Source organism: Mustela lutreola, chromosome 9 (assembly GCF_030435805.1).
Source record: "Mustela lutreola isolate mMusLut2 chromosome 9, mMusLut2.pri, whole genome shotgun sequence".
Classification (NCBI taxonomy): Eukaryota; Metazoa; Chordata; class Mammalia; order Carnivora; family Mustelidae; genus Mustela; species Mustela lutreola.
In genome coordinates this window covers 120,187,407-120,210,103 of record NC_081298.1, presented here as the reverse complement: position 1 = coordinate 120,210,103, position 22,697 = coordinate 120,187,407, and the positions used below count along the sequence as shown (strand labels likewise).

The following is a 22,697-nucleotide window of genomic DNA, read 5'->3' as shown; positions in this document are numbered from 1 at the left end:
GGCGTCAACCCACTGAGCCACACAGGTGCCCCAAGCTGGGGTCTTAAGGGTGAATTTAACCAGCCCTAAAAGTGCCAGGAAAGAACCTTCCAAGCAGAAGGAAGCAAGCACAGAGCCTTAGAGGTAAGAAAGATCTTGGCTAATTCTAAAAAATTAAAAAAAAAAAAAACCCAGAGTAACAGATTGCAAGCAGGAGAGTGACATGAAAGGAGTCTGAGGAGGTAAGCAAGAGATAGTAAGGAATTTGGATTTTACCCTAAATACAGTGGGAAGCCAAGGAATGATTCTACATTAAACATGGTGACATGGTGTTTGTGTTTTTAAAGGTTGCTTTAGCCGTTCCAATGTAAAACCAGTTAAAAAGTGATTGCAGTTGTTCACGTGAGAAATAATAGTAACTTGAATACGAGTGGTGGTATCAAAGATGGAGAGAAGTGCTTTCCAGCTCTGTGAGAGGAAGAACAAGCAAGACTGGATGGGACTCCGGTAAGTGACAGACAAGAGTCAGTAATGGCACTGAAGTTTCTGGCTTTGATGATAAAGTGAATGAGGGTGCCATCTACCAAAATAGAAAACCAACAAGTGAAAAATGAATTAGCAATGGTATGGCATACTGGTCCTTATGTAATGACCCTACAATGTGCTTAAATACATTCTGAGAGCTTTCAATTCCGTTTTTCCAGATTTACCATCCAGTCCTTTAAGTGTACACAACATCTGCTTCCTTGGCTATAAATTTAATGACAGTTGCCTGCGGTCAGGGATTTATTTACCTTTACATTACAGTTTTTTGTATTAAATTCTTCTCTCACTAGCATTAACTAAAAATTGAAAACACTTCCTTTCATTCCCATTCAGATTTCTCTCCTACCCACTATTTAGATTCTGTCCACTTTTCAAGTACTTTAAAGTATCATAAGGTAATTGAAATCAATGAAATGAAAATTGAAACAACAAAATATGTATCACTCATCACATTAGCATGTTTGGAAAAATTACTAAAGCTAGCGTTAATAATGGAAATGGAGTAGGGAAAGAAGTACTCTTACACTCAGTCAATAGAGGTACAACTTCTTGTTACCTCTATAACAGGACAAGTTAGCAATATGTATTTAAACACTATGGAGGGGCGCCTGGGTGGCTCAGTGGGTTAAAGCCTCTGCCTTCGGCTCAGGTCATGGTCCCAGGGTCCTGGGATTGAGCCCCGCATCAGGCTCTCTGCTCAGCGGGGAGCCTGCTTCCTCTCTCTCTGCCTACTTCTGATCTCTGTCAAATAAATAAATAAAATCTTTAAAAATAAATAAATAAACACTATAGAGATTTGTACCCTCTTTGACTTCAGTTATTTCTCTTTGAAAATCTTATCCTAGAGAAACATTCATGAATATGTACAAAGCTGAAAGTTTGTTTATCATGGTACTGTTTATAATTATGAACATTTGGAAGGAAATCCAATGTCCAAAGATAGGGAATTTTCTTTAATAACTATAACATCTTCACTAAATGAAATAAAAGGCAGCATTATAAATATAGAAAAATATATGGTGACATTGAAAATATTAATGTTGTAAAACAGTGTGTATGAGATAATATAATTTTATACACAAAATCCTTTCAAAAGGATTGTAAAAATTTACATGAAGATGTTAATGGTATTTACCTCTATAGGTAATATAATAGGGCAATTTTTCCTTTTTATTTTCTCTAATAAGTATGCATTAATTTTAAGATGAAAAAAGTTATAAAGATAACCAAAAAACAAGCCATGGGTTTCCTACTGGAGTTTGAGGTAATCCCAGTGACTATCACAGTTAAAGTTTCTTCATCTGAGTAAACTAGCCCTCTTAAACAATAGTTAAAACATGAAAGTCAAATTAGCAAATGAAACATAGCATTTGAAGGTCAACAAAACCATTATTTAAAGAACCAAAAGAGGACATAAATTCCTGAAACAAGATTCCAGAGACAAGAATCACAGTCTGAAAATCTCCTGACCTCAACTGCCCAAAGTCTGGATTGGAGGAATGGATGTCTACAATTTACTAAGATTATATGACAACCCAGTGACTGAGAATACAGCAGCCCTTGCACAGCAACATCAAAACTACTCTTTTAAGTTCTGTTGTGGCCACTGCAAGTTGAATGCAAGGTGTCACATTCAGTAAACAACCAGAGCTGTGTGAAGTGACCCACTAACTTGAATAGAGCCAAAACCCAAACAAAACAAAACAAAACACCACCACCACCACAAAACTTAAACATCAAAGGGGGAATACTGAACTCTCAGGAGTAGCAAAACACAATGCAGTTTCAGAGCATTGAGGTCGGAGCCCTGGAGTCAGATTACCAAAATCCACATCCTGATTTTGCCAGTTAGTATTTCTGTGATCTTTAGCAAGTGATTAATTTTTATATGCCTCATATTCCTCATTGTTTGTAAGATGGGGAAAGAATACCTACTTCATGAGTTTGAATTGAGGATTAAATGATTTAATGTAAAACATTGACAGTAGTTGGGGTGGGGGAGGCACAGTTGGTTGGGTATCTGACTCTTAGGTTTGGCTCAGGTCATGGTTTTGGGGTTGTGAGAGTGAGCCCTGTGTTGGGCTCCATGCTCAGTGTAGAGTCTGCTTGAGATTCTCTCTCCCTTTCCTGTTGCCCCTCCCCCTCCCTTTTTCTGGAATAAATAAGAAAATCTTTAGAAAAAGCACTTCGAGTTAGAAAAAGCACTTCAAGTATTACTTGGCACATAGTAAGTGCCATGAAACTGTTAGCTAAAAGTATCCTTGAAGGGTTACTATTACTGTTATATATCTAATTGGAGCTTCAGAAGGAGAGGAGAGAGAGAAAAGTAGTGGCACTATTGGAAGAGATAATAACTAAAATTTTCAGGAACTGAAGAAAGACAACCTTGAGGTTCAGGTTACCCAATAAATTCCAAGCAGTATACGCAAAAAGAAATCCATACCACTTACTCATTTCCACTTCCATTCTCTGCATACAGAAAGGCAAACACATATTAAAAGCAACCAAAAAGGGGCGCCTGGGTGGCTCAGTGGATTAAGCCGCTGCCTTCGGCTCAGGTCATGATCTCAGGGTCCTGGGATCGAGCCCCGCATCGGGCTCGTTGCTCAGCGGGAGCCTGCTTCTCTCTCTCTCTCTCTCTGCCTGACTCTCCGCCTACTTGTGATCTTTCTCTCTGTCAAATAAATTAATAAAATCTTTTTAAAAAAAAAAGCAACCAAAGAAAACAGAGAAATCATCTTCAGTCAAATGAAACTCATTTCCCAACAGCAACTAGAAAACAAAAGAGAGTGGAATATCTTCAATGTATTGAAAATATTTTAAAAGATTTTTTTTCATTTATTTGAGAGAGAGAATCTTGCTTCCAAAGAAAGGAAAAAAGAATGAAGAAAGGTGATCAGAGCATAAGGGGCTTGTGGGACACCATCAAGTGGACCAAATAATTATGGTATTATGGAAATACCACAACGAGGAGAGAGAGAGAGAAAGGGATAGAGAAATTATTTGAAGATAAAATGACTGGGAATGTGCAGGTTTTAGAAGAGAGAGTTGAAGAACCAGAGGAGTCACCAACTGATTTGAGAAGCTAAGCACATCCAACTCCTGAAGTAAGTGTGACAGTTCATCTGGGTAACTATCACCTCTGTGGGGTCACAGCTAATTGTCTAGTGGCCTCCGTTGGTTGACAGGGTTTGCAAATAGCATGAACACTTGAATGTAAACCATAGGACCATCAGGAGTAGCTGGAACTCACTGCATTTGTTCATCACCACATCTAAGAAGAGGCTTACAGTGCAATGGCTACTCCTTCACTTCTACCTTACAAATCTTGTACAAACTATTCTTTTGAGAAACTCTAACCTGAAGGCATATACAAATATGAATTCTACAAATCATAGTTCCAAGTTAACTGAGTGTATCCAGTACAAATGATCACATCCTTCAAATGTTTGCTCAACTGTCACTTTCCCAATATCCTGACAATCCTATTTTATTTTATATTTTTAAAAATATGGAATGCTTCATGAATTTGCATGTCATTCTTGTGCATGGGCCATGATACTCTTCTCTGTATCGTTCCAATTTTAGTATATGTGCTGCCGAAGCGAGCACCTGGCCATCCTATTTTAAATTGCAACTCATCTCACCTCCTTTGCAGGCTAACTGTTCCTAGATTGCCTGTAAATGGTGGTGTTCCAAAGAGTATCATTCTTGGTACTCTTCTCCCACTTACCACACTCTTCCTGGGACATCTCATCTATATTCATAGATGCAATTACCAACCATACACTGATGATTATGACACTACCTTCAGTTCAGAACTCTGTGCACTGAGTCTTTATTACCGAAGAGTAACCAGTCAGCTCAGCCTGCGTATTCTTAAATGCATGGTGTTCAAAACTTTCCCCTCTCCCCACACGAGGTCCTCTTCTTCCTCTTCTTCTGTTTCATCACTTGACAAATAACAAACACATCCAACCACCTAAGCAAGAAACATGAAATCACACTAGGCTCTTTCCTTTTCTTTAATCCAAACTCTTCCTATTGATCATGAAGTTCTGGGGATTCTTAAACTTAGTATATCTCATATATGTTTCCTCTTTGCCATCTCCAATGCTGCAACCAAAGCCCAAGACTTCTATTTCTTGCAAATGTCTCATACAAGTATGTGCTCTCGATATCTGATATGTCATTCCTTTGCTGTAATTCCTTTAATGGTTCCTCTAACACTTCCAGAAAAGAAGGGGGGAAAAGCCAATCTTTGAATAGCATGCAAGATTATTAATGATCTTTAAAAAAAAAAGATTTTATTTATTTATTTATTTGAAAGAGAGTAAGTGAGCGCACACAAAGGTTGCAGGCAGAAGGAAAAGTAGTTTCCCCACTGAACTGGACCCTCAGTGCAGGACTCAATCCCAGGACCTTGGGATCATGACCTGAGCCAAAAGCAGATGCTTAACCAACACAGCCACCCAGGCGTCCCTTATGATCTCTTCTTTACCTATTTATGCAATCTCATCTGTAGCCATTTCTCCCATCAGACTTAAACTCCAAAAAAATCTAAATGACTTCTGGTTTCCCAAGTACATTAAATGATCTCTGGAATATTAGGACCCAAGCTGACAGCAAGCCCCACCTCACCCCTCCCCCCGCCTTCTTCTCCAGAAGTTTTCACCCTCCTTTAGGTACCAACTTAATTGTTATCTTCTATGCAAACACTTTCAATATTCCCTTCTAATCTATTGCTCTACTGCTGATGCATCACGCATCTCTGCAAGTCTGTCTCATGTTTTACCCCAAACCCTCTCTCTCCAGATTGGAAGCCACAGTTATGTAACTTGTATATTAAATTTAAGTATATTTATTTAAGCGTTTAAAAACGTAGATGGGTCCGTAAATTTTTTTTTTAAAAGATTTTATTTATTTATTTGACAGAGAGAGATCACAAGCAGGCAGAGAGGCAGGCAGAGAGAGAGGAGGAAGCAGGCTCCCTGCTGAGCAGAGAGCCCGACGTGGGACTCGATCCCAGCACCCTGAGATCATGACCTGAGCCGAAGGCAGCGGCTTAACCCACTGAGCCACCCAGGCGCCCGGGTCCGTAAATTTGGTTAAGTTTATCAACAGACAGGGCCTTGTAGTGAAAATAGCACTGGACTAGAAGTCAGAAGATTTGAGTACCATCCTAATTCTATTCCTTTCTTATTTGGGCCTCAGTGGTCTCCCTCATAATGTAGCTAGAGTACAGCTACATTATGGGTGGCAATTTACAACCTCTCTGCTTCTTTATTATTACCCAATCCAGCCCCCTTCCTTTCACACCTGACTCTCGGAGGCGCTAGAAGTCTGACTAGAAGTCAGAAGATTTGAGTACCATCCTAATTCTATTCCTTTCTTATTTGGGCCTCAGTGGTCTCCCTCATAATGTAGCTAGAGTACAGCTACATTATGGGTGGCAATTTACAACTTCTCTGCTTCTTTATTATTACCCAATCCAGCCCCCTTCCTTTCACACCTGACTCTCGGAGGCGCTATATGATTTATTCAAAATCCCATGACAAGTAATCACTGTAATGGGAAAGCAAAGCAATCTTGGTATCCTAGACCGGAGTTGACCTCTAGGAACGTTCCGAGTTCTAAAATTCTGTAACCTATCCACTTAACAAAAACGTTATAAACAAGTATAGATAAGCTACAAGCGAAGAGACATAAAGTAAACAATAGCAGCCAAAAATGTAGGTGAAGCATCGAGGTTCCACGAATTAGAGGCGAACTTCCCATCCTCGGGTCAACTTCCGGAATCAACAACGGAGAGACCCAATCAGAACCTTTCTCCCGGGAGCCAATGGGAGAGCACATTACAAAGAGCCAATCCAAGGGCCTCTGTCACTGTTGTGATGCTGTCAGGGCGCCGGCGTCGTGGTGCTTGGGCGGTCGCCACCTAAAGGACTTCGTTGGGGCAGCCTCGGGGGCAGCTTGTCTCCGGCCTCGCTGCCAGCCTGCTCATCCCGGATCGCGGGCCTCAGCGTAGGGTGTGCGTGCGGGCGGGTGCCTGGGCCGCCTTGGGGCCTGGGCCCAGCCGCAGAGGGGCCGCGAGATGCAGCCGCCGGGCCCGCCCCCGGCGTATTCCCCCACGAACGGGGACTTCACCTTTGTCTCTTCGGCAGACGCGGAAGGTGAGGCTGCACCCCAAGAAGGCCCGTCCCCCCAGTAGACGCGGGGTCCCACGCGGCGGGCTCTCTCCGGTGCTGAGGTGGTTGCGGCCGGGTGGGGACGGGCAGGAAGCCGACTGGGGACCGGAGCCCTCTGCGCCTGCCCGGCCTTCGGGAAGGGCCTGAGTGGCGGGCGGGGGACGTCCCAAATTCCTCGCCCCGCGTCTCAAGTGAGCCCACGCCACAGTAGGGTTTTATTTCTGCAGTGACTTGCTGTTATTCAGAAAAGGGGTGGTTAGATTGGCCAGGGTAGGTGTCAGAATGAAAGCAGTGTAGGGGAGCGGTGGTCCTCTCTTATTTCTGGATAACTTCATGCTGGGCTTAGATTCGGTACTGCGAATACAAACTTCCCTCTGGGAGTTCGTGGGGGTTTTTGTTTTGTTTTGTTTTGTTTTTTAGGGACTCTGGTATCTTGCGGACGTCCCAGTTTTCCTCCTGTTTTATAGTGTTTGACCTCAATATTCAGAGAAGTGGGCCCACGTATGTTTGAAACTTCTTGTAATACAGTTGGGTTGTTCCCAAAGGCTTTTACTTAATTCCTTGTCCTGTTGCGAGGAAGCAGTTCTGCTAGATTTTTCTTTTTCTCCATCACAGGAAAGTTTGTTTTTCTCTTCTCTGTTCCTCACCAGACTCTCTGGAACCCATATTTTTCTCTGCTAGTCAGTTTCAAATTCTACTTTTGTTAGACTATGTAACCGGACTTACTCCCTGATAATAAAAAAGATTACGCATAAAGCTGTAGAAATTTCAGTCTAGAGAGGAAGAACCTAGAGTTTGCCAAGAAATCTGGTTTCAGGGGCGTCTTCGTGGTGCAGTCGGTTAAGCATCTTCCTTTGGCTCAGGCCAGGATCTCAGAGCCCTGAGATCAAGTCCCACATGGGGCTCCTTGCTGGGAAGGGAGCCTGCTTCTGCCTCTGCCTGCTGCTCCCCCTGCTTATGTTCTCTCTCTCTTTCTCTCTCACTGACAAATAAATAAATTCTTTTAAAAAAAAAGAAAGAAAGAAAGAAAGAAATATGGTTTCAGAGTGCATCAGTTAGTGTAGCTTGTTTTCCTTTTCTTTGTTTTGTTTTCCTCTTGATTTGTGAGTGGTGTTGTTTGAAAAGAACCAATGTCGCATATGTTAACTACCTAAAATTTAAAGTTAAAAAAAAAAGACGGGCGGGGGGGGGGTGGCGCTTGGGTGGCTCAGTGGGTTAAAGCGTCTGCCTTCAGCTCAGGTCATGATCCCAAGGGTCCTGGGATTGAGCCCACATCAGGCTCTCTGCTCAGCAGGGAGCCTGCTTCCTCCTCTCTCTCTGCCTGCCTCTCTGCCCACTTGTGATCTCTCTCTGTCAAATAAATAAATAAAATCTTTAAAAAGATAAAGTTCTATTTTTTTTAAAAATGGTATTATAATTTTGGTTATAATTTAAAATGGAAAATATAATTTTTATTTATCATAGAGAACATAGCTGATACTGCTATTTTACTTTTTTTCCTAAAATTTTAAAAAAGATTTTATTTATTTGAGAGAGAGAGAGCAGGTACAGGAGAAGAAGGAGAAGCAGACTTCCCACTGAGCAGGGAGCCCATTGGGGGCTGGATCCCAGGATGCTGGCATCATTACCTGGGCCAAAGGCATGTGCTTAGCCCACTGAGCCACCCAGGCTCCCTTGACACATTTATTTTAAACTTAATATGAATATTTGGTGAAATATAGCAACCCAAAGTATTTCAGTTTGTTTGATCTAAATTTGGTAGCATAGTGATTTGGGAGGTATATCAACTTTAATTTACTAGACTTTAAAAAAAATTGTCTTACCATTGTTCAGACTCATGTATCTGTGTGTATATGTGCCTTATCCACCCTAACCCACTGAAATAACTTTTCTCAAACACACCTAAGAAAACTAACAGTGATACAACAAGCTAACCCATTGACTCTATACTAAACCAAGAAGCCTGGAATAAGTAATCTTAACCTAACCAACGGATGTAAGGTTTATTCGAACTTGTCCATTTAGCTTCTAAGGATACAGACTCCCTGTATATCCAAAGATGTATAGACAAAATAGATATATGTATAAAAATACCCTCAAGTGGATGACATTGTGCATTTTAAATTCAGAGGATTTTTTAAAGATTTTATTTATTTATTTGATAGAGAGCATAAACAGGGGGAGTGGAAGACAGAGAGAGAGAAGCAGTTTCCCTACTGAACAGGGAGTCTAACGCAGGGCTCGATCCAAGGATTCTGGGATCATGACTTGAGCTGAAGGCAGACGCTTAACTCATTAAGCCCCCCAGCTGCACCTAAGTTTACAAAGTATTTTAAGCAAATGACTTCTTTGGTCTTTTTTTTTTTTTTTAAAGATTTTATTTATTTATTTGACAGACAGAGATCACAAGTAGGCAGAGAGGCAGGCAGAGAGAGGAGGAAGCAGGCTCCCCGCTGAGCAGAGAGCCCGATTTCGGGGCTCAATCCCAGGACCCTGGGATCATGACCTGAGCTGAAGGCAGAGGCTTTAACCCACTGAGCCACCCAGGCGCCCCTTCTTTGGTCTTTATAAGAATTCTTCTGAGCTTCATTTTTCTTGTATTTTATGATGAAAATGAGGCTTAGAGAAGTTCAGTAACCTCCATGTGAAGGATCTGAATTCAGAGCTAATCAGAATTATTTCCATGAAATTGTGGTGATTCTTATATTTTTGTAAAAGAGTCCTGGGTTTACTTCCTGGCTTTGGCAGTTACTATACATGTGATGTTGCCCAAGTTACTTAGCCTCTCAGCTTCAGTTTTCTCATATACAGACTGGGAATTAATACACAAGTGCTGAAATAGTTTGCAGATGCACAGTACTTAGTACTATATCTGGAAGATTGAAGAGCTTGGTACATGGTAGCAATGATACTGCTGCTCAGTTTTCACTATTAACTGGCTCCACACTTATTTTTTATTGTTTTCGAACATGAAAATTTGACTCTACAACTCTCTTTTCTCTGGTTCCTAAGCATGTCATGTAAATTCTTTCTTCTTTACTCTAACCATGAGTATTTTCAGTGTATATTTTCCTTCTAAATTCTGTCCAGGTCTCTCTCAATGATACCTGTCTGTAGTATTTGTGCATACAAATCCTTTGTTATAAAATGTCCCTTGGTGTCTTCTCTCCAGACCTATGCATATCCTGATCCTCATGCTTAGAAAGCCTTTCTCCTCCTTCCCTGGAGTTAAGACTTAAGACAGAACTGGAATGCTTCTTCCTTGATGAAACCTTGCTTAACTGTCCGTTAGAAACAGAGAATTCCCTGATCTTTTCTATACCCCAGCACTTACCACAGAATCCAGAATGTAAACATCACAAAGTAATTGTTGAAGGAATAAATGATTTCGGCTTTTATCTCATATGACATTGATACTTGGGACTATAAAGCAGCACATTTTGGATGGTATAACTAAAAAATTACTGGATGTAGAGCCAGCAGACTTCAGTTAAAGTCCTGAGTCTTAGAGTAGCTATGTGATATCAGGCAGGTTACATAGCTTCTATAAGCTTCTGTTTTATCACTTGTGAAATGAAAAGCAGGGGCACCTGGCTAGCTTAGTTCATAGAGCATACAACTCTTTATCTTGGGGTCATGAGTTTGAGTTCCATATTGGGTGTAGAGATTACTTATTAAAAATTTTTTTCTAAGCGGGATGCCTGGGTGGCTCAGTTGGTTGTGTCTGACTGGACTTCAGCTCAGATCATGATCTCAGGGTCCTGGGATCGTTGGGCTCAGTGCTTAAGTGTGGCATCTGCTTGAGATTATTTCTCCCTCTGCCCTTCCCCCTACTTGCACATGTTTTCATGGGCTCGCTTGCTCTCTCTCTCTCTAAAATAAATAAATCTTTTAAAATTTTTAAAATGAAAAATATTTTTTTAAGATTTTATTTATTTATTTGACAGAGAGAGATCACAAGTAGGCAGGCAGTGAGGCAGGCAGAAGTAGATGTGAAGCAGGCTTCCTGCTGAGCAGAGAGTCTGATGCGGGGCTCTATCCCAGGACCCTGAGATCATGACTTGAGCCGAATACAGAGGCTTAACCCACTGAGCCACCCAGGTGACCCTGAAAAATATTTTTTTAAAGATTTTCTTTAGGAGGGCGCCTGGGTGGCTCAGTGGGTTAAGAGCCTCTGCCTTCGGCTCAAGTCATGATCCCAGGTTCTTGGGATCGAGTCCCGCATTGGGCTCTCTGCTCGGCAGGGAGCCTGCTTCTCCACTCTCTCTCTGCCTTCCTCTCTGCCTACCTGTGATCTCTGTCTGTTAAATACATAAATAAAATCTTAAAAAAAAAAAAAGATTTTCTTTATTTTTCAGAGCACAAGCAAAGGGAGTGGCAGAGAGAGGGGGAGAAGCAGGCTTCCTGCTGAGCAGGGAGCCCAGTGCGGGGCTTGATCCCAGTACCCTGAGATCATGACCTGAGTTGAAGGCAGACGCTCAACCAACTGAGCCACCTAGGTGCCCCCAAAAATGAAAAAAACTTTTGAAAAATGAAAAGCACACATAATATTTTGAGGTATTTAAGATGTGTATAAAAGCAAGTTCCTTAAGTACAAGTTAAAAGGACATGAGCTATGTATGAATAAGTCAGCAAATGAGTAAATAAATAAATAGTGAAATCCACCCTGAGTACTCAAGTTGGTAGTGAAAAACTATCCAAAAGCAGCAATGAAATGCATGTCTGTAAATGCAAGAACATAATGATATATATATGTAAAGTGTAGTATAGAAGTCTTCAAGGATCCTTTGACTTGATTTTGTATCAGATAAGTAAGTAAGTCTTTAGCTGGTTTATGTCCTGGGCACTTAGTAATAAAGAATCTGCCTCAGTCAAAATTTGCATTTTAACAAGATCCCGCTGTGGCTCATACACATATTAAAGCTTGAAAAGCAGTGATTTAGAATGTTATGAATGGTTAGAAAGGGAGGAAGGAAATTTTTTTCTAGCTGTAAGATCTGGGACAGTTTAATGGAGATATTTTGCCAAACTTTGAAGGATAGATAATGTTTTATATATAGGATGAACTAAGTACCTCCATGTGCAGGGGTCTGCTTATGAAAAAGTCCCTGACGGCAAGAAATGGTCTAATAAGAGTTTCGTTGTACGTAGTAAATGGTTTAAAAAGTATGGTTCAAAGGAGAAAGTGGTTTCTGCAGGAAGGATGAAGGAAGTCTTCAGGGATGACTTATGAGATAAGGTATATTTTGAAGGTTTTTTTCCAGTTGAACAGAGGGAAGAACATTCAGTTAAGAACTGTGCAAGCACAGTACCTGTTGGAGGCTGTCCCTTGGTCTTATACTTTCTCATCTTCACAGACCTAAAGCAATGCTGATTCAGACCGTGAGCTCCTCACAGTTAGAAGCTGTGCTTTGCTTATTTGCATTGCCTAGCACGGAGCTCAAGGGGCCTCACAGGAACTCTGTGATGAATGAATGACCACATGATACTTTTTGATTAAGATAAAGGTGTTGTGCTCCTAGAAGTGAAGCCAATACTAATTCAAGAGAAATTCAACAAGTAGTTGGAAAGGTAATGAATAGAGACAACTAAGCAAGAAAGATGATCTAAGCCACCTGATAGCCATTTTCCTGTCTTCATATTTTTCTACCTCTAACTATCTTTGTATCTATTTTGAAACATTTATCTTTCCTGCAAATCTTAAAGGAAAGGTTTCTTCTCTCCTTTCCTAGGATAAGCCTCTGCTAGTGCTTTTTATCTTCCTGTCTTTTATGGAACCTTTCTTTATCTTCACTCTTTTTCCCTCTAGCATTTTCTATGTCTCCTGTTTTTTTCCATCTCTACCATTACTCACAGGTACCCTCCTCATTGACAGAATTGTAAATTAAATCCACTTCCCTTTTTCCTTATTTTCACAGCTAGGCTGTTTTTTCCTGTTGTTTTGTTTTGTTTTGTTTTGTTTCCTGTTTCCTCAGCATCCAACAATCCCTACCACTCTGTTGGCACTTCACTTGCTACCTTTAATCTGCAGAAAAATCTTCAACAGTGTTTCTCAGCAGGAAAAGGTCCATGAGAACATAAATTTGACATATGACAAGTAATGTGTTAAGCTAAATTCCTTAATGCAGAATTCCCAGAGCCTTTAATATGAGTATTAGTTCTAAAACGCCAAGTGGGGATTGTGGTATGCAGGATTTTCCAAATTTAGTGAACATCAAAAACCTTTTGTGAAGGGCATGTCATAGAATCCAGATTCCAGATTTATACACAGAATGTGTATAAAGAAACACTTAAGCTATAAAGACAAGTTCATTTGCCTTTTGCTTGATTATTTATGCTCTTAATGATTTGTCCCCACCCTATCTTGTACAGCTTTTGGAGATGAACTTCTTTATCAGAAGCCTTCAGCTTCAGTGCCTTTGTTCCTGCCATTTTTTTTTCCTTGGAGTGAATTCTCTTCTCTTTACTTTACTGTTTATCGGCTATCCCTCATCCCCAAATTCAGGTTCTACCTCCATATAGCCTTCCTGCCCACTTCTCTGGTAGCTTAGGCCTATTTACTCCTTTGGTACCTGTGATCACTGGGCAATTTGCATTGTCGTTTACCTACAGAAGAGTGTGTTTTAAATTGAGGTATAATTTACATACCCTGTCACCCTCTGAAAGGATACAATTCAGTGGTTTTCAGTTTATTCACAAAGTTATACAACTACCACCACTTCTAAGCCTAGAACATTTCATCACTCCAAAAAAAGCAACCCTATACTTGTTTTTAGTCCTTCTTTGTTGCCACCTAGACACTGGCAACCACTGATTTACTTTCTATCTCTGTAGGTTTGCCTGTTCCAGACATTTCATGTAAGTGGGGTAATATTTGACTTTCTGTAGCAGGTGTCTTTTTTTTTTTTAAAACTATTTTTTTTTAAAGATTTTATTTATTTATTTGACAGAGATTTCACGTAGGTGGAGAGACAGGCAGAGAGAGAAAGAGGAGAGAGCAGGCTCACAGGCAGAGAGAGAGAGAGAGGAGAGAGCAGGCTCCCCACCGAGCAGAGAGCCTGACAAGGGGCTCAGTCCCAGGACCCTGGAATCATGAGGCAAGCTGAAGGCAGAGGCTTTAACCCACTAAGCCACCCAGGTGCCCCTGTATCAGGTGTCTTTTACTCAGCATAATGTCTTCAAGTTTCATCCATGTTGCAGCCTGAATTGTAACTTTTCCTTTTTCTGGATGAAAAATGTGCCATTGTTTGGATATACAGTACTATCAGTTAGATTTTAAAGTCCTTACAGTATCTCACTTCTTTATATCACTCTCAAGTCATCAAAGAAATAAGCTAAGTAATTCAGAAGTATTAATTATTAGAGTAATTGATCGATATTGAAAAAAGAAAGATACTAAAATAAAAATGACTTAATGTTTGTGATATAGTTCCTCTTGCCAAGGGCCAGAAACTTGTCTGTAGTCTGTGTCCACTTTCTCTTATTTACTTGGTCATCAGATTATTTCATACTACCTCCAGAATAACTATATAATGAATCTATTCTTCCTTCTCCCTGCCTTGAGCCTTTACCATTTCTCATCTCTGCTGTAGCTGCCTGACTGTTCTCCCTGTTCAGATCTCTCCCCTCTTAGATCAATCTTCCATATTGCGGCTAAGATTATGTTTCCAAAATACCAATCTAATTTTGTATATTTGCTTTTTTAAGGGCTTTGATGTTACTGATTTAAGCTATAGGAGGCTATTTGCCCTTCTGTTCATTCATTAATTTCAACCAGTACACGTTTGTTGCCTGCTATGGGCCAGGCACTATTATAAGTGGTGGGGAGATATGTTCAAAACAAAACTACAACAAAACACTTAGTTCTTGCCATCATAGAACTTACAAACATTAACCAAATAATCACACAAATACGTTATTATAAACAGTGATAAATGCTCTGAAGGAAAAGCCCGGGGTATAATGAAAGGAATCTAATCTAGTCTGGGAGATCAAGGAAAATTTCCTTAAGCAAGTACATAGGAGAACTGAAAAATGGATGGCATTTAATTATCCGAAGTTGGATAAAAACAGCCTGGTATTCATAGGAGGTAAAAGGGATCCTGGTTCGTTTAATGAACTTGAGAGGCCTAGTGTGGTTAGAGCATAGTGCAGAAAATTTTTCTGGAGAAGTAGGTAGGGTGCATAGGGATTGTTGGACCTGAGCTGAAAAAGCTGCGGAAGGCCACTGAAGGATTTGAAACAGGAGAGTGGAAGAATAGCATTTTAGAAAGAGTCTTCTGGCTACAATTTAGAGAATGGATTGTAAGGAGACAAGAATGATTAGGGAGAAGGCGCTTAGTAGACTATTATAGTCAGGCAGGCAGAAGATACAGTTTGGTCTAGCTTGTGCTTGGGGTAGAAATGGAGAAAAGTGGACAGGTTAAAAAATATTTAGAGGTGAAAGTGACAATTTAGTGGTGGATTGGATGGAGCAGGGAGCATGTGAGTGAAGGAAGTTGTCAAAGATTATCAAGCTTCCAGTTTATAATCTGAGTGAATAATGGTACCGTTCACTGAAAGAAGAAACTGGGGGAAGACCTTAGATGCTAAGAATTTAGTTTTGGAATATTGAGTTTTAGGTGCTTCTGACATAGTTAAAAGGAAATATTAAGCTAATAGTTGATTATATAAATCTGTAGAAGTGGACTGGATTCAATATATTGCTTTTTGAGCTCAGCCTTCTTCAGTCTTCTTGCGCCCTGTGATGGTCTGAATATTTGGGTCCCCTTCGAAGTTCATTATATTGAAATCCTAATGCCCAGTGTGATGGTGTTAGGAGGTAGGGAACTTTGGGGAGGTATTTAGGTTAAGAGGGTGGAGTCCTCATAAACGGGAATAATGTTCTTATAAAAAAGATTCTACAGAGCTTCCTATCCACTACTCCTGTGTTAGGATACAAGGAAAAATCTGTAGACCAGGAGAAGGCCCTTATCTGACCCAGCAGATCTTAGACTTCCAAGCCTTTAGACTTTAGCCTTGAAAGAAGACTTTAGTCATCTAAGCCTTTAGATCTTAGACTTTAGAGCCTCTAAAGCTATGAGAAATAAATTTCTGTTGTTATAAGGCAACCTGTCTGTGATCTTTGGTTACAGCAGTCTGAACAGACTAAGACACTCTTATATAGAAATTACAGTATCATAATAATCCAATAGTTACTATCAGTGCTCTTTTGAGTGATAATTTTCTGTTAAGGTACCCAAACATTTAGCCTATTCCTTGTGTGAATTTCCCCCTCCCCAAAATAGATACTATCTCTAATACAAGTTAATAGTGTGGACAAGAGAATTGTTAATTTTTCTTTTATAAAAATTTCCTACTTGATTTTTAATAGATTATATCCATGTGGGGTTCCTGTGTGGCTCAGTTAAGTGTCCGACTCTTGATCTCCGCTCAGCTCTTGATCTCAGGGTAGTAAATTTAAGCGCTGGGCTGGGCTCTGCAGTGGGCATGGAGCCCTACTTTAAAAAAATATCTGTGTCCATATAGATATTATCACAAATATCATCTATACAGTTGGCTTATGTAGTATGATATGTGGTGTATAATGGGGCAAGAATTGCTTTTCTTCCCCATTTGAAAGTTGAAAATGACTTTTTAGGGGGCGCTTGGGTGGCTCAGTGGGTTAAAGCCTCTGCCTTCAGCTCAGGTCATGATCCCAGGGTCCTGGGATCAAGCCCCATATCGGGCTCTCTGCTCAGCAGGGAGACTGCTTCCTCCTCTCTCTCTCTCTCTCTGCCTCTCTGACTACTTGTGATCCCTGCCTGTCAAATAAAGAAAGAAAGAGAAAGAAAGTAAGAAAATGACTTTTTAGGCAGCCTTTCTTGGGGTAGTTAAGCAAGGTTTACTGTTTTAAAAAATTAAACTATTTCCATAAATTTTAAATTCATAAGGCATTATATAAATTTATAAAAGTGATAAAACTACACAGAACTATATACACATACATACACAAATAAGTGGATATAAAACTGGTAAAATCTGAAAAAAAGCAAACTGTATCAATGATAGTGTCCTGGATTTGGTGGTTATGTAACATGGTACCATTGAAGGAAGCTGGGTGAAGGATATAACTTTTCTGTACTAGTTTTGGAACTTCCTATGAATCTATAATTATTTCAAAATAAAAAGTTTGGTTAAAAAATTCATAAGACAAAAGAAATTTCTGTTACATATGTTTATGCCAAAATGAGATTTAATTTTTCCAAAGGTAGGTTCAGGAGATTTAATTGACTTTTTTTAAGTTTCTTTCCTTCTTTTTTTTTTTTTTTTTTTTTGAGTCATTTTTTACATACAACTTGGGGCTAGAACTTATGACCTTGAGATCAGAAGTCACGTGCTGTCCAACTGAGCCAGCTGGGCACCCTGATTTAATTGATTTTAATTAATACTGTATACAATATAAAAATGTACTAACAGTATTGAAGAGTAAAGGTACTAAAACCATAAATCAAAACGGTATGAATAAAAATATAACCTAAGACACAATCTCATATGAGGCTTTAAAAATGTTTCTTACTGTGTGAATAATAAAAATTATTCTTCCTTGGTGCCTCAGTCAGTTAAGCATCTGCCTTCTGCTCAGTTCATAATCCCAGGATTGTGGATCTGCTTCTCCCTCTGTCCCTCCCCCGGCCTACTCCAGCTCTGTCCCCCTGCTAATGCTCTCACTCTCTCTCTCTCTCTCTTAAATAAATAAAATCTAAAAAAAAATTTTCTTACGAAATAACTTCAAAATCCAATGTAAGTCTAGCAATTACAAGATTGTTATTTACTTCCATCGGTTTCTTGATATCTTTTCATTGCCTTATGCAAGCATTAAAATGTTTTTATCTCTAAAATGGAACAACAGAATTTATCCATTCAGTGTGAAACATGTGCTTGTTTTATTTTGCTGCACAAATACTCAGTTCTGTTTTAGATTTAAGGACACATGGATTTCATTTTCACATGAAATGAGAATTTTTATCTTTGCCCTTGTTGCTTGTTAAATAAGAAAAAGCTTCTCCACATATATAATGTTAACAGGTATCAACAAAATGTTAATTATTCTTTGCAAAACACTCTTCTTTCTCAGAAATATAGAGCTCGTCTAGTTGCAGATCAGTAAATCTCATCCTGAGTATGATATCCTATAGTACTGACCGAGTTCTTCTCCTCTTCCCAAGTGAAGTTCTCAGGCTCAGAAGATTCACAGAAAAGATCCCTCATCTAGTAATATACTTGAGTTTAAAGGGAGGGGAAAATTACTATTAAATCTTACCCTGCAGTATTTCCAGGTGGCTTTCAGTAAAACTTGAAATCCACTGATACTCTTCCTCATTCTCAGGCAAACAAGTGGAAACATTTTTAAGATTTCCTTTTGCAGTAGATTTTTTTCAAAGATTAATTTATTTTATATCCACTTATATCGGGGCGCCTGGGTGGCTCGGTTAGTTAAGTGTCTGCCTTCAGCTCAGGTCATGATCCGAGGGTCCTGGGATTGAGCCCTGCATTGGGTTCTCTGCTCAGCAGCATGTCTGCTCCTCCCTCTCCTTCTATATCTCTCACTTTCACTCGCTCTAAAATAAATAAATAAAATCTTTCTTTAAAAAAACAAATCTACTTATATTTATTATCTTCACATTGGTTTTACTTAGCAAATGACAAGAATATTATAAATAGTATAGCAAGAAGGAATTAATTTAAAATTAATATTTTATAATACCTATCCTGGAGTTGACAACCAAGCTAGCAGGTTCTTAACTCTGGTTTAACTTAAGAAACCTGTGCTCCTGGAGTAGTTTGGAATCTTCTTGTTTTCTGACATTCTTGTCAACATGTTAAGCTAACTACAAGTTTTTTGACTTTCTGTTGCTTTTTTATACCCACACCTAATTATATCTTGGGAACACTAAGGGATGTGTCAGACTGCTATTACTGGCATTCCTGCATATGTCCATGATATTTTTCTACTTTATAGTAAATGGGATTAAAAAAAAAAAACCTACAAAATGAAGCTAAAGGTGCCTTTTTGAGGTTCTGGCATCCATGCTATGACAAACTGCTGAACATAAAATTCTTCATCACAGCATTTTTTAGTACTATAATTTCTATATCCTTTTTTTGGTTTAGATTAAGGACTGTTAGGTGCAGTCCTTTCTGGAGGCCAGGAAACAGTTGTTAAGGTCCTTTCCTGCCTCATAATTCTAAAACCTTTAATGTTATTGCCATACTAATGACTTCCTGATCTAAATCTTCCCTTTGTTAAATCGAGAAAAGCACTCTTTGTACCTATTGGAAATGGAATTTTAGTTACATTTCACCTCTTTTATTTATTTCTCAATTTAGATTGAAACAAGCAGAAAATAATTTCAGAGAATATTTTAGTCTCAAGATTCTATGATAGCATTTACAGGAACTATTTTTAGACTAAATAGGGAAGGACATGAATTCAAAAATACTTGCATTTTATTTCAAGCTGAGTCAACTCCCTTTTAAAAACTTTTTAGAGGGACACCTGGGTGGCTCAGTGGGTTAAGCCGCTGCCTTCAGCTCAGGTCATGATCCCAGCGTCCTGGGATCGAGTCCCACATCGGGCTCCTTGCTTGGCAGGGAGCCTGCTTCTCCCTCTGCCTCTGTCTGCCATTCTGTCCGCCTGTGCTCGCTCTCTCTCCCTCTCTCTCTGACAAATAAATAAATAAAATATTAAAAAAAAAAAAAAAACTTTTTAGAATCATCTACTGCTAACCTGGAAGTATTTTGAGTAGGAAACTGGAGACAGAGGACATTAATGATTTGCTGTATCAGTAGCTAAAACTAGGACTTATCCCCAGAATACAAACTTTGTTACAATTAATTGCAGGAGTTGTCACAACCAGATTAAGATGTGACTCATAATTGAGCCAGTCATTAATTGAAGTGTAAGCCAGAATTCTAATAGCAGTTCTCAAAAAGTAACCTAGAATTTGGAGTAATGTGCAAATTAAGCTCTTTATATTGTATATGATCTTCAGGTAAGGAGAGTCTGTATTAAAACTATTCTGGTTTGTCTTTGCCAAGATTATTGTCTCAACTACCACTCCAGTCATGAGGCTTCTAGTTAACAGCAGCAATGGTTGTTTAATAGTGTGTATTGTCTGGTCCTACTTTTTTTTTTTTTTTTTTACTTAATTTCTGTATGACCTCAGTTCCTTTACTATTGCCATTTGTTTTTCAACCAGAAAATGTGGCATTTGTACTACTTTAATTATCTGTAACCTCTAAGGCACTGTTGAGACTATGAATGGAATTTATTTTGTAATGTGGATAACTGAATCTCTTTACTCCTTTTTAGAGTTGCCCTAAAAGCAAAACAAAAATCCCCAAACAGCTTCATTTTTGCCCAAACTAAAGATAAATGATGTCATTATATAAAGAAAAGGGCTGAAATAGCTGGGAACTCTTACTAGTCAAAGTTGTCCAGAACCAAGCGTTAATATACAAAGCACTTAGCATAGATATTTGGTGATTTAAATGAAAAGAATGTGTAAATAAATACATGAAATGTAGGGGAAAGCCATTTGCAGTTTTTCTTTAACAAATTTTATCTAATAGTTTACATATATATGGATAATGCCTTTAGAATTTATACAGTCAATTTGTTCTGAAGCACATAGTGTGCATAATAATGAAGGGAATCCAAAATGATACCATGTAATATATTTTGTTTATATCATCCATATAAAGTGGCTGTTTTAAGTCTAAGATTCTTTTACTGGTCTCACCAATTATCTGAAATCTTTTAAACGTCTTCACTTCCCTCATCTTTCATTTTCTTGTTGTAAAATAAAAGATGGCTTTTAGTTATTTATCAGCTGTAAAATAGGATTATATGCCATAGCAGATATTCATAGAGATCTTCAAATGATAATTATTTTACTTAAATATTATATTCATGTAGGTTAAGAGTCACACATTTTTACCTTGATTTTTATAGTTTTGTCCTCTCTCCTCCTAAGATCTCAGTGGTTCAATAGCATCTCCGGATGTCAAATTAAACCTTGGTGGAGATTTTATTAAAGAATCTACAGCTACTACATTTCTGAGACAAAGAGGATATGGCTGGCTTTTGGAAGTTGAAGATGATGATCCTGAAGATAACAAGCCACTCTTGTATGTAAAAATCGTAATATGTGTTTCTTTGTTTTTTGGAACTAGTCTGTGGGATGATTATATTCTTTTGTGTTATTTAAATACAAGTATGGCTGATCTTAACCTTTTTGGTTAGACTATTAGGTGCTTTTCAATTTTACTAGTATTTAGAAAAATTAAAATAATGAGAATATTTTAACCCTATTGAGTGGCAAAAATGGAAAGAATTGTAATTCTGTATATTTGTCTCACTCACGTGCACGTACCTACCCCCCCCCCACACACACACACAGATATTCCAAACTGTTAGGGCTTACTTGGGCTTAGAGCTATCTCAAGTAAACATCCAGTCTAAGTAAAAAAGCAGACTGCTTGCTATGGAAATTAAGTTTAAGGCAAATTAAACCTCCACAAAGATTTGCACTCCAAAAAATCTCTCCCATGCAGAAATTTTAGAGGTAGCACTGGCAGGACTAGAGGAAGTCTTTCACTTTCTTCATAGTACTTGAAATTTTTCAAGTGATTATCATTTGAGAAAAAAAAAGGAAAGAATTTAACAGCTTGGGAAGAACCTATAGCTCTGTAAAATCAAGGCATTATCAGGTTAATCTCTGTGGTAATTGTTGGTAGATTAAGTGTTAAAATTTTCTGTTTCTTAATATTAATACACTGTTTTTCATCAAATTTTTAAAACAGTGAGTTATAAGATGCAATTATTTTATGTTCATCGATAAGCAGGAAACAGTATGTAAGGCAGCATAAAGCTAAGACATCAAAAGGCTATCTTATTAGTGTAGGGATAAATGAGAAACAACCCACCCTACAAAAAGAGTCAGCAAGGATGTTTGCTTGTCTCAGTTTGGCAGTGGGTGGGCTCTTAGAAGAAAAGTAACCCCTGAGAATGGAAACCCCACACCAGTTCTCATAGGATTGCAGTCTGAATTATCAGTATGGTCAAGGGCTCAAGCAGAAGATTTTATTTAAAGTTACCCCAAAATAGTGGCTCCAGGAGACTGTAAAATGGAAAGGCAGATCTTGGAAGAAGTTGGCTTCACTCCAGGTTGACAAGGTATGACACCAACAGTTGTGACAAGCATCCTGATTTTAGAGAGGTTAAAATGTTGAAAATGTACGCCATGGAATCAGTGAAATGCCGTACTTAAAATGCAATGCTTTGTTGACCAATGGAGATGACACTGTCATATTTTTTTTTAAGATTTTATTTATTTATTTGACAGAGAGAGATCACAAGTAGGCAGAGAGGCAGGCAGAGAGAGAGAGGAGGAAGCAGGCTCCCTGCTGAGCAGAGAGCCTGACACAGGACTCGATCCCAGGACCCTGAGATCACGACCTGAGCCGAAGGCAGCAGCTTAACCCACTGAACCACTCAAGCGCCCGACACTGTCATGTTTAAACTTTAATTTTATGGCAGCTGTCTCAGTATTCAGAAATGCATGCTTTTTAAGAATTTTTATTTTATATTATAGGGAGGAACTGGATATCGATCTAAAGGATATTTACTACAAAATCCGGTGTGTTTTGATGCCAATGCCGTCACTTGGTTTTAACAGACAAGTGGTGAGGGACAATCCTGACTTTTGGGGTCCTCTGGCTGTTGTTCTTTTCTTTTCCATGATATCATTGTATGGACAATTTAGGGTAAGTATATGTTACTTTATAGAAAATTGAAATATTTTAAGAGCTTTAAAATTAAAAGTAGCCAAATGTTAACTGTAATGCTACATTATGTTTAAGAAATGCTTTACTTTTTTTTTCTTAAGATTTTTATTTATTTATTTGACAGAGAGAGATCACAAGTAGGCAGAGAGGCAG

The 22,697-nt window shown here is 38.9% G+C and overlaps 1 protein-coding gene and 1 non-coding gene across 3 annotated transcripts in view; one reads left to right on the top strand and one right to left on the bottom strand.

Annotated features, from left to right (window-relative positions):
* Window positions 1–4,030: 4,030 nt before the first annotated feature.
* On the bottom strand, window positions 4,031–4,137 carry LOC131808655 (U6 spliceosomal RNA). Its single transcript, XR_009344865.1, has one exon. It is a non-coding gene; the product is annotated as a U6 spliceosomal RNA (small nuclear RNA).
* A 2,262-nt stretch (window positions 4,138–6,399) lies between these two features.
* YIPF4 (Yip1 domain family member 4) overlaps window positions 6,400–22,697 on the top strand; it is a 41,145-nt gene continuing 24,847 nt past the window's right edge. The window contains exons 1-3 of one of the 2 annotated variants that reach the window (XM_059188675.1): window positions 6,400–6,698; window positions 20,732–20,885; window positions 22,352–22,523. In XM_059188675.1, coding sequence (XP_059044658.1) covers window positions 6,620–6,698; window positions 20,732–20,885; window positions 22,352–22,523 — 405 coding nt within the window. In that variant the 5' untranslated portion in view covers window positions 6,400–6,619. The remainder of the gene's footprint in view (window positions 6,699–20,731; window positions 20,886–22,351; window positions 22,524–22,697) is intronic. The other variant, XM_059188674.1, reaches the window with a different exon arrangement.